Raw genomic sequence first — 12987 nt, 5'->3', positions numbered from 1 at the left:
CAGGAGGGAGAAGAGGAGAAGGAGGAAGAGGAAGAGAAGGAGGAAGAGGAAGCAAGGAAGAGGGGAAGAGGAAGCAAGGAAGAGGGGAAGAGGAAGCAAGGAAGAGGGGAAGAGGAAGAAAGGAAGAGGGGAAGAGGAAGAGAGGAGGAGAAAGAGAGGAGGAGAAAGAGAGGAGGAGAAAGAGAGGAGGAGAAAGAGAGGAGGAGAAAGAGAGGAGGAGAAAGAGAGGAGGAGAAAGAGGGAGGAGAGAAGGAGAAGGAGGAGTTGAAGGAGAACTCACTGCGAAGCTACTGGCATTTTTATAACGTCCAGTGTGCATGAGACCTTAGTGTAGCAAAAACAAACTGAACACAAAGCCAGAAGGTGCTTCAGTTGATTAAAAGTTTATTAAAAAAAACAAAACAAAACCCAAGCAGTAATGAATTAAACAGTTCCATGTCCAACCCACAGGGGGCAGTTCTTATCTCCTCGGCCAACTGTGTTTGAAGCCCCTAGAAGTAAAAGAAATGTGCATAAACTTCCAACAACTCGATTCTTCATTAGGCCTCATTCTAATAGGCGTACTGTTCCATACACCCATGCAAAGGGCTGTCTTTACCCACATGGAAGGCACAGGTGTCCCATGCGCCCGCTTGCAGGCAGCATGTCCAAATCAATGACAGGCAGACAGTTGCACAGATCTCCAAGTGTATCCCCAATAGGTACATCCATGTGAGACTGATGCACAGATCAGAACGCAGTCTACTTTATGAAGCATACATCGGTTCCGTGTCAATTTACACTGGAGATGTGTTTGCAGATGTGTGCAGCCAGCCACCTATCAATGATCTGAACAGGCTGCCTACATGGAACACCTGTGCCTTCTATGCAGGTAAAGACCGCCCTTTGCACGGGTGTATGGAATAGTACAGTTGTGTGAACGAAGCCTTAGAAAAATAAAGATCAAAATTTGATGCGAGACAACAGTATTGTACACAAACTGTGATGCAACTTATATTTTTTATTATCTGATAACAGTCTCTACTACTACTACTACTAGAGGCATAGTAGTAGTGATATTAAATATATCAAATGTATACATTTATAATAAAATACTGAAAGCGGGATTCCGGCCACTATAATTTTTTTTTTTTTTAAAGTCAGCAGCTACAAACACTGTAGCTGCGGACTTTAAATAAGTAGACTTGCCTGTCCTGGGTACCCGCGATGTCGGGCGCCCGAGGCCGACCCGTCCCTCGGCTCCTGGCATCGCCATCCTAATTAAGGGAAACAGGCAGTGGAGCCTTGCGGCTTCACTGCCAGATTCCTACTGCGTACGCACGAGTGGCGCGGCGATCTGTGAATGGCCCCGTGGTTTTCTGGGAACACACACAGTTCCCAGAAGGCAACGGGGCCACTCAGCTAGGAGCAGAACACTCCATGGAATAGGAAGAGGCAGATTAGGAAGACTGCCTAGCAACAAGGGTTCAGGTAAGTTTAAAAAAAAAAAAAATTTTTCTTCAAAATGTTTTTTTTTTTTTTTAAAGATTTTTCATGCTATTTTCTATTTTAGGGTTGCCCTCCACTTTAATTTGAAAATTGGGGAACATGCTGTGCAGTGATCTTTGTAGTATGCAAACCTTCAAGTTGTAAAAGGAGCCTTACATGATGACGCATCCCGTTCTTGTGACCGGCGGCCATTTCTGCGAGTTTGCCCATTTATGCGCTTTTTTAGTACTAGTATTTTACAATAAATTACTAAACTATGAACTTCTCATCGGTCTCTGTGTGGTGACCCTGTTGACCAGCTTTGATGTGAGGAATTATTGCCTCTATGGAAGAGATACCAGATGATTGGTGGGGAGCACCTGAAAAGGTTATTCTGATGTTATGCCATTAACCTATGGATGGTTGCTGAAATCCTCAAAGGGTTGTTCTGATGACATTCCATTTACCAATGGCATTCTGGTGAGTGCGCATTGAGGAAGGGGACTGCACCGGGGGCACCTTTTTTGCATGGAAGTACTTTTGTCACTTTATATAATGTATTAGCACATTGCGAGTATATCTTCAGTGGACGATTGCCATCATGTTTGGACACTTGTTGCATTTTGCGGACTATTTGGGATTGTTATTAACCGCTTACAGGGCACTTATATACCCCCTTCCTGCCCAGTCCAATTTTCACTTTGACAACTGCACAGTTTTTTTTTTTTTTCCCACACAAATAGAGCTTTCTTTTGGTGGTATTTAATTACCACTGGTCTCTTTTATTGTTTGCTAAAAAAAAAAAAAAAAAAAAAAAAAAAAAAAAGCAAAAAACACCACAAAACATTTTTTCATATTTTGTTATAAATCTTTGCAAACGGTAATTTTTCTCCTTCACTGATAGTGCCACCTATGAGTGCAGCCTACGGAGTGACACTGATGAGGCACTGATTAACCACTTAACAACCGGCCCATACCATAGCCGAATGACGGCTACAGGGCGGTTGCAAAACTCTGGGTGGGTGTACAGTGACGTCCTCCCAGAATCCCGCTCTTGCGCGCACCTGAACACATCCGTGACCGCAGGGTCCTCACGAATCACGGTTAATGGCCGCTGTTCGCAGCTGTTTACCATGTGATCGCTCCGTCAAATGACGGAGCGATCACATGTAAACAAACCGGTGCGATATCCGGTTCCTCTTTCCCCTCTCCGTCCAGTGTGAGCGGAGAAGGGAGAGATCAGTGGCAGCAGCACTGTGGGCTGGATGTGTAGTGCCCCCAGCGCTACTCAGTGACAAATCCATTCATTCTTAGCCATGGATACCCATCCATCCTCGGCATACCCATCCACCCATCCATCCATCCTCGGCATACCCATCCACCCATCCATCCATCCTCGGCATACCCATCCACCCATCCATCCATCCTCGGCATACCCATCCACCCATCCATCCATCCTCGGCATATCCATCCATCCTCGGCATATCCATCCATCCATCCTCGGCATATCCATCCATCCATCCATCCTCGGCATATCCATCCATCCATCCTCGGCATATCCATCCATCCATCCTCGGCATACCCATCCATCCATCCATGGCATATCCATCCATCCATCCTCGGCATACCCATTCATCCATCCATCCTCGGCATATCCATCCATCCTCGGCATATCCATCCATCCTCGGCATACCCATCCATCCATCCTCGGCATACCCATCCATCCATCCATCCTCGGCATACCCATCCATCCATCCATCCTCGGCATACCCATCCATCCATCCATCCTCGGCATACCCATCCATCCATCCATCCTCGGCATACCCATCCATCCATCCATCCTCGGCATACCCATCCAGCCATCCATCCTCGGCATACCCATCCAGCCATCCTCGGCATAGCCATCCATCCATCCATCCTCGGCATAGCCATCCATCCATCCTCGGCATACCCATCCATCCATCCATCCTCGGCATATCCATCCATCCTCGGCATACCCACCCATCCATCCATCCTCGGCATACCCACCCATCCATCCATCCATCCATCCTCGGCATATCCATCCATCCTCGGCATACCCACCCATCCATCCATCCTCGGCATACCCACCCATCCATCCATCCTCGGCATACCCACCCATCCATCCATCCTCGGCATACCCACCCATCCATCCATCCTCGGCATACCCACCCATCCATCCTCGGCATACCCATCCATCCATCCATCCTCGGCATACCCATCCATCCATCCATCCTCGGCATACCCATCCATCCATCCTCGGCATACCCATCCATCCATCCTCGGCATACCCATCCATCCATCCTCGGCATACCCATCCATCCATCCATCCTCGGCATATCCATCCTCGGCATACCCATCCATCCATGGCATACCCATCCATGCATCCATCCTCGGCATACCCATCCATCCATCCATCCATCCTCGGCATATCCATCCTCGGCATACCCATCCATCCATCCTCGGCATACCCATCCATCCATCCTCGGCATACCCATCCATCCATCCATCCTCGGCATATCCATCCATCCATCCTCGGCATACCCATCCATCCATCCATCCTCGGCATACCCATCCATCCATCCTCGGCATACCCATCCATCCATGGCATACCCATCCATCCATGGCATACCCATCCATCCATCCATCCTCGGCATACCCATCCATCCATCCATCCTCGGCATACCCATCCATCCATCCATCCTCGGCATACCCATCCATCCTCGGCATACCCATCCATTCATCCATACTCGGCATACCCATCCATCCTCGGCATACCCATCCATTCATCCATACTCGGAATACCCATCCATTCATCCATACTCGGAATACCCATCCATCCATCCATCCTCGGCATACCCATCCATCCATCCTCGGCATACCCATCCATCCATCCTCGGCATACCCATCCATCCATCCTCGGCATACCCATCCATCATTAGCCATACCCAGATGTACTCAGTCGTATGGCCATACTCAGCCATACCATCTACACCCAGCCATACTCATTCATGCTCAGCCATCCCCATCCACGGCTCATCCATCCCCATTCATGCCACATCAGTTATTATCATCCATGCCACTACGGTGCCTCACAAAAGTGTAATAGATAGTCAAATTAGATTTGAAACTTATGTCCATAAAACACCTGATGGCGCTCCCTGCATGTTGGTCCTCTGTATGTGGCCAGGCTGTGGAAAAGTCTCCCACATGTGGTATCGCCGTACTCAGGAGGCGTAGGAGAATCTATTTTGGGGTGTCATTTTTGGTATGTACATGCTATGTGTTAGAAATATTGTGTAAATGGACAATGTTATGTAAAAAAAAAAAAAAAAAAAAAAAAAAAAAAAAATGCATTTTCATTTTCTTTACACATTTTCCAAAAACTTGTAGAAAAAAAAAATGACATGCTCAAAAGACTTGATATGCCTCATAGATTATACAATGGGTTGTTTTCTTTCCAAAATGGGGTCATTTGGGGCGATTCCATTGTCCTGGTTCTCCAGGGCCTTCAAAAGTGTAAGAGGTAGTCAAGAAATTATATGTGTAATTTATGCTCCAAGAATGCCTGATGGCGCTCCCTGCATGTTGGGCCTCTCTATGTGGCCACACTGTGTAAAAGTCTCACGCATGTGGTATCGCCATACTCAGGAGGAGTAGCAGAATGTGTTTTGGGGTGTAATTTGTGCTATGCATATGCAGTCTGTGAGAAATAACCTGCTAATATAACAATTTTGTGAAAAAAAAAAAAAAAAAAAATTGTGGGAAAAAAAAATTACAACTTCAAAAAACTCACCATGCCTCTTACTAAATACCTTGTCTACTTTCCAAAAAGGGGTCATTTGGGGGGGATATTTGTACTTTCCTGGCTTGTTAGGGTCTCAAGAAATGAGATAGGCTGTCAGTACTTCAGGTGTGATCAATTTTCAGATATTGGCACCGTAGCTTGTGGACTCTATAACTTTCACATAGACCAAATAATATTCACCAATTTGGGTTATTTTTACCAAAGATATGTAGTGGTATAAATTTTGGCCAAAATATATAAGGAAAAATTACTAATTTGCAAAATTTTATAACAGAAAAAGAAAAATTTAATTTTTTTTACAGAATTTGTCTTTTTTCTTTCATAGCGCAAAAAATAAAGAACCCAGCGGTGATGAAATACCACCAAAAGAAAGCTCTATTTGTGTGAAAAAAAAAAAAAAAAGAAGGACAAAAATTTCATATGGGTAGTGTTGCATGACTGAGTAATTGTCAATCAAAATGTGAGACCGAAAGCTGAAAATTGGTCTGTTAGGAAGGGGGTTAAAGTGCCCAGTGGTTAAAAAAAAAAAGAATAAAAAAAAATTAAATAATACACACATGTAATAAAAAAGATAATATATCACAAAAAAAAATAAATAAAAAAAATAAAAAATAATATGCATTATACTGCCACCAGTCATTGTCCCTAAACACTGACACACCAGTTATAGGACGATGCTGTACTGCTAAAAAAAAAATCCCAGTGATGATCAATTACCACCAAAAGAAAGTGCTATGAAAAAAATGATAACATTTTCACTTGGGTACAGTGCTGCATGACTGCGCAATTGTGAGACAGCGCTGAAAGCTGAAAATTGGCCTGGGGGGGGGGGGGGGGGGAAGTGTTGGGTATTGAAGTGGTTCAGGGCCTATTTACATGTATGCATTGAGATTCATTTTGAATAACACCTCAACCTGCTAAGGATTGTGTCTTTATTAAACCTTACCTACTGTTTATTGCAATATAAATGTAGAAGAGCTGCCACTTACCGATTGGATTTCTCTGCCATAAAGGACATACTTTTGTTTCCCATGGATTGATGCCGTTTCTTGCCTGAAGTATTCTTCTGCTGTAAGGAAAGGGGGGGGGGGGGGGGGCAGAAGATGTCAATGCAGCCATCATATCCCATTTAGGTGTATATAGCAAGTTCTTTCCTGCACCTCTATAAATATTCTAAGTGCTTTCTGAAAAGGATGCCACTAGCTTAGAATGTTTTTTTTTTTTTTTTTTTAGACCCCTCCACCCCAGCTCCATGCATCCACTTGTGCCCAGTACACACGATAAGATTATCAGACGAACGATCGTCTGTTTATTTTGCACGCTAATCTCACACTAATCTCAGATCGAATCTGACGAGTTTACTAATACTAATAAGTCATGAAAATTTGCGCATGACAGAATACAAATTCGGAAGTGACGTCATGTGTTGTAATGCATCCGTATTGCGTTTTCGAACGATAGCTGTACCGATTAAAAACGAAAATTGTACGATCTGGCATAGCACGAAAATTTTTCGTGCATGTCCGATCAAATAATAAAAATCGAATGAACTGTCCTGTTCGGCTCTCGAAAGCTCTGTACTAACGATCGGATTATCGTACGATCGCTCCGAAATCGGCATTTTTCGTACGATTTTCTGATCATGTGTATGGGGCATTGGTCTCCACTGGTGCCATGGTATTTTCCTCTTCTTTCAGGTTCCCATCTTCTTGCATCACCCATTGAGCCCTAGAGCTAAATTATTTTATCATTCGGCATTGGCAACAGGACGAAGTCAGAAATTGGCCAAGTTCTTCCACCCCAAACTCGCTCATCCATGTCTTTATGGACCTTGCTTTGTGCACTGGTCCAAATCATTTGGTGGAGGGGGGGATGATGGTGGGGGGGTTGTTTTTCAGGGGTTGGGCCCCTTCGTTCCAGTGAACAGAACTCTTCAGGTGTCAGCATACCAAGACATTTTGGACAATTTCATGCTCCCAACCTTTTCTTCTGAGAATTTAAATTTGCATAAAAAAAAAAAAAAAAAAAAAAAAAAGGGAAAAACTAGTAAAAATGTGAAAAAATATATTTTTTTCCAAGTTCGATTAGCAATATTTTGAACACAAGTACCATTACTGTGGGGAAAACATTTTATTCTGCTGCTTGTTCTAATTACTGCAACACTAAAATTAAAATTTGGATAACAAGGGGTTAATATGAAAAACACCAACGAAGGAGCGAGTAGGAGAAGGGATTTGATGTCTTATGGATGCCAGATCCCTCCATAAAGAGTACCTGTCACTGCCTATTACTGTGACAAGGGATGTTTACATTCCTTGTGACAGCAATAAAAATTATCAGAATTTTTTTTTTTTTTTAAAACAGTGTAAAAATTAAATAAAAAATACCAATATACGTTTTTTTAAAGCGCCCTGTCCCTCCTTGCTTGCGTGCAGAAGTGAACGCAATACGCAAGTTGCGGCCCCAAATGTAAAAGGTGCTCAAACCACACATGAGGTATTGCCGCGATCATTAGAGCGAGAGCAATATTTCTAGCACTAGACCTCTTCTGTAACTCTAAACTGGTAAACAGTAGAAATGTTTAAAGCTTCACCTATGGAGATTTTTATGTACTGTAGATTGTCACCATTCCGTTTGGAACACACCGAAGTCAGGCAATTGGTCAAAGTTTGTGTGTGTAAAAGGCAGACATCCCAATACTTTTCTCTCTCTATCTCTCTCTCTATCTCTCTCTCTATATATCTCCAAAAGTATTGGGATGTCTGCCTTTTATATATATATTTTGGATTTTTATAACAGCTTACCTATTAAATCCTTTTCTTTTGAGGTATATCACAGGACGCAGAGCCTCAGTAATTACCGATGGGTTATATACGGTATCACTTGGACACTGGCACACCCTAGACAGGAAGTTCAACCCCCTATATAATCCCTCCCGTTACTGCGAATACCTTAGTTTTGTAGCAAAGCAATATAAGTGTATTAGAAGAGGGGCGGGACCTCTGTGTCCCGTGATGTACATCAAAAGAAAAGGATTTTACAGGTAAGCTGTTATAAAAAATTTATTTTCTTTCTCATACATCACGGGACACAGAGCCTCAGTAATTACTGATGGAATGTCCCAGAGCAATGCTATCTGGGGGGGGGGGGGGGGGGAGAACCACAACAAAGTAGGGTGTAATCAGACCTGAGGACCTCGTACCACTGCTTGCAGCACACTACGCCCAAAGGCGATATCCTCATGCCTTCTTACATCCACCTGATAAAATCTGGTGACGGTATGGACTGAAGACCAGGTTGCGGCCTTACAGATTTGAGCCATAGAGGCCTGGTGATGCACTGCCCACGAAGCACTAATAGCCCTTGTGGAGTGCGCCTTGATTTGAAAAGGCGGAATTTTCTGTTTCAAACCATAAGCTTGAACAATCAATTGCCGAATCCATTTCGAAATGGTAGACTTTGACACTGCCTGTCCTCTATTAGGACCTTCTGGCAATACAAACAAAATATCCGTTTTGCCAATTCGAGCAGTTGCTTCCAGATAGCCTTTGACTGCTCTCACTACATCCAAAGAATGTAGTGACCTTTCTTCCGTAGAACAGGGATCTGGAAAAAAAGGAAGGCAGAATAATATCTTGGTGTAGATGAAAATCTGAAACCACCTTCGGTAGAAAGCTAGGATAAGGGCGCAATACCACTCTATCCCTGTGCATGATTAAATAAACAGCTCTTTCCAGTAAAGAGCCTAATTCTGATACTCTTCTAGCAGAAGAAATGGCTACCAGAAAAATTAACTTCCTTGTCAACAGGACCAAGGGAATTTGACGTATTGGTTCAAAAGGCTGTTTCTGTAAAACTGACAGAACCAAATTCAAGTCCCAGGGGTTTAGGGGCGCCTTAACCTAAGGATTAAGACGTGTTACCCCCTGCATAAAGTTTCGGACCAAAGAATGCGAAGCAAGCAGCCATTGAAATAAGGCTGAGACCTGGCCCTTGATGGTACTCAAGGCCAGCTTCATTTCTAATCCCATTTGCAGAAAATCAAGAATTCTACCTGACATATTTTCTGGGATGCCAACCCCTGGATTCACACCAGGATACATAAGCTTTCCAGACTCTATGATAAATCATTCTGGAAGCTGGCTTCCTTGCATTGCTCAAGGTAGATATCACAGGACCTGAAAGCCCACGAATCTTCAGAACGTGGGTTTCAATAGCCAAATCGTCAAATTTAGCATTTGTAAGGCAGGATGGAACACTGGACCTTGGGATAACAGGTCTGGATGTGATGGTAGGGTCCACCGGGAACCTACTGTCATTTCTACTATTTCTGCATACCAAGCTCTTCTGGGCCAAGCTGGGGCCACCAGAAGTACCGACTTCTTTTCCTGCCTCATCCTGCGAAGAAGTCGTGGCAGTAGCAGAATTGGAGGGAATGCATAAATCAGTAAGAACCGATGCCACAAAGTCACCAACGCATCTGTCCCGCATGCAAGAGGATCCTTTGTTCTTGCCACAAACTTGTCGATCTTGTTGTTGAACCTGGATGCAAAGAGATCTACATCCGGAACCCCCCATTTTTGGCATATGGCCAAGAAGACGTTGGGGTGAAGAGACCATTCCCCTGGGATTTACTGCTGGCGACTCAAGTAGTCCGCCTGCCAGTTCTCCATCCCCGGAATGAAAATTGCCGATATGCATGGCACATGCTTTTCTGCCCAGATTAAGATCTGGTTCACTTCACTTTGAGCTGCACGACTCCTGGTGCCTCCTTGGTGATTGATAGAAGCCACTGCTGTGGCATTGTCAGACTGGATCCCGACAGGGCAACCCTGTAGCCTGAGTGTCCAGGCCTTTAGGGCTAGATACGCTGCACGGATCTCCAGAATGTTGATGGGTAAGGTCCTCTCGGTTTTGGATCATCTCCCTTGGACAGTCGACTGTTCCAGAACTGCTCCCCAACCTGAAAGACTGGCATCCATTGTTACCACTTTCCAGGTAACCGGTAAAAAAGGATTTTCCTTTTTGCAGATTTTTGGGTATTAACCACCAACTGAGGCTCTGACGTACTGTAGGAGACAGATGCATTGGAAAATCTAACGCCTGAACCTTCTTGTTCCAGGCATACAGGATACTGTGTTGCAGCAGTCTTGAAGGAAACTGAGCATAGGGAACTGCTTTGAATGAAGCCACCATCTTTCCCAGCAGCCTCATACAAAGGCGAATAGAGGGACCCTTCTTTGCCCTGACTACCTGAATCAGTTCTTTTATGGCACTGATCTTTGCCTGGGGTAAAAATACCTTCTTCTGGCTTGTATCCATGATCAGGCCCAAATACTCTAGTCTTCTTACTGATTTTAAAAAAGACTTCTCTAAGTTGAGAACCCAACCTAGGTATTCCAGGTAGTTGACTGTGGTGACCAAGTTCTGGGCCAGGTGGGCTACAGACCGGCCTATCAAGAGCAGGTCGTCTAGGTATGCTATTACTGTTATACCTTGGGCCCTTAATCTGGCCAGAGGAACAGCCAAGTTCTTTGTAAACACCCGAGGTGCAGTAGCTAACCCGAAAGGCAAAGCTATAAACTGAAAGTGGCGTTTTTCTACTTCAAAACGCAAGTACTTTTGATGAGCAGGGATAACAGGTACATGCAGGTACGCATCCTTGATGTCTATAGACACCAGAAGTTGTCCTCCTTGTAGGATGGAGACTACTGATCGGATTGATTCCATGTGAAAGGACCGAATCTTTAGGAATCGGTTTAGATCCTTTAGATCTAGGATCTAGAATAGGTCTGACATCTCCATTTGGTTTTGGAACCGTGAAAAGGTTTGAATAAAACCCCAATCCCTGCTCTTCCGTGGGAACCACCACGATAACTTTTTGCGACAATAAATAAAATGATGCGCTTATATTATCTATTAATTCATGTGCTACCTCTTGTGCCTATTTATTGCTTCTAAAATAAGTGAAACATTGTGTCAAACTTTTGTTAAATAGTATCTTGTGTTTAGATAAACCAAAACAACTCCATTGCATAGACACATATAGAGATATGTTCAGGAGACAATGTGTTCTGAGCCTATTTCTATTTAACACACCCAGAAGCTATCAGCCAGTGAGTAATAATAAAGATTTCCAATATAATTATAACATCAAAGTCAAAACATAGTTGTTAATCCACCTAAATAAGTTAGAACGATACCTCCTCCTCTGATAAACCCAGATTCAATGAGATTGTTAGCTGTGGAACGGCTTGTCTATGGTAGCCGCCGGCATAGAAGAGAAATGTTCTCAGCTCCTTCTCCTCCTGTGAACACTCCCAGACACTTTCAGCCAGTGAGTGATAATGAGAATTACCACTAGATAAAGCTTATAGTTATAGGATCAGAGACAAAGCATAATTGTCAATCCACCAAAATATGTTAGAACAATGCCTCCTCCTCTGATATGCCCAGGTTCAGTAAGACTGTCAGCTGTGGAGCATGCTTGTCTGTAGTTAGCCGCCGGCATAGAAGAGTAGGTTGCTCAGCTACTTCTCCTATTATAAGCCCAGGCTCAGTGAGACTCAGTCAGCGGTGGATCAGCTTGTCTGTGATCATCCACCCGAATAGAGGAATAGTTTGCTCACCTTCTACTTTTCTTCCCCCATATGCAGGATAAGATTAAAAAGAGAAAAGAAAATACCATTGCGCAGATATCAGCAAAATTTTAAATACCATAAGAAGCCACTTAATTCCACTCACATGTTCCCTATGATATAGATCGCATTTAAGAGGATAATGGTCAGTCACATCCAGCTCCGTGCTGCTGCTCACACACTACCAGGCAGATCGCACTCCAAACAGAGCGTCACAGGCTAATTCTCCCCATGCGTATCATCACTGACACGTGACTTTTTCAAGCAAAAAAAGTCACGTGTCAGCGATGATACGTGTGGGGAGAATTAGCAATGGAGTTGTTTTGGTTTATCTAAACACAAGATACTATGTAACAAAAGTTTGACACGTTTCACTTATTTTAGAAGCAATAGATAGGCACAAGAGGTAGCACATGAATTAATAGATAATACAAGTGCATCATTTTATTTATCTATTTATCTTAATTAACTGTGGGGTGTCACTAATTGACTGCAGCTGTATTACCTTTTATTTATTTATTTTTCACTATTGGATTTTTTCACTATTGGATTTTTATTATTTCCACATAAATCTTTTTAGTCCACTTCAGCGCTTTAGGAATTTTATAATTGATTTTTGCGACAATAGTCGCTCCAACGCTAGAAAGAGAGAGACTTCTTTTTCTCTGGGTCTCTGGGAACATTTGATCTGAGGAAATGAGGAGAGGGGAATTCTCGGAACTCTAGTTTGTAACCTAGAGTTAATGTGGAGAACACCCATCTGTCCTGGAAATCCTCAAGCCAGAGCCTTGAGAACTGTAGCAGTCTTCCCCCCGCCCGAGCGAGCGGGGGCGCTCCTTCATACAGAGGCTTTAGCGTCTTGTCTAGTAGGCTTCCTCCCCCAGGACTTCTTTTGTCCCTGGGTCGACTGAGATTTATTTCTTGAGCCTGGCGGAGGAGGCTGTCGCCTGCCTGGAGGCTGATGCTCCTGGCACTGGGGACAGAGCCCATTTAAAAGGCACGTTTACTCCTTTTCTTAACTGGTAAGAGTGTGCTTTTCCTACTAGAGATCTTTTG

The 12987-nt window shown here is 43.8% G+C and overlaps 1 protein-coding gene across 1 annotated transcript in view; it reads right to left on the bottom strand.

Annotated features, from left to right (window-relative positions):
• Nucleotides 1-367: 367 nt before the first annotated feature.
• LOC141111295 (exosome complex component 10-like) overlaps nt 368-12987 on the bottom strand; it is a 58481-nt gene continuing 45861 nt past the window's right edge. Inside the window, exons 24-25 of the mRNA XM_073603460.1 lie at nt 6283-6362; nt 368-491 (exon numbers count right to left, since the gene is read on the bottom strand). Of these exons, the coding sequence (XP_073459561.1) occupies nt 461-491; nt 6283-6362 (111 nt within the window). The 3' untranslated portion in view covers nt 368-460. The remainder of the gene's footprint in view (nt 492-6282; nt 6363-12987) is intronic.

The sequence above is a fragment of the Aquarana catesbeiana genome, linkage group LG10 (genome assembly GCF_042186555.1).
Source record: "Aquarana catesbeiana isolate 2022-GZ linkage group LG10, ASM4218655v1, whole genome shotgun sequence".
Lineage (NCBI taxonomy): Eukaryota > Metazoa > Chordata > Amphibia > Anura > Ranidae > Aquarana > Aquarana catesbeiana.
This window is presented reverse-complemented; position numbering and strand designations above follow the sequence as displayed.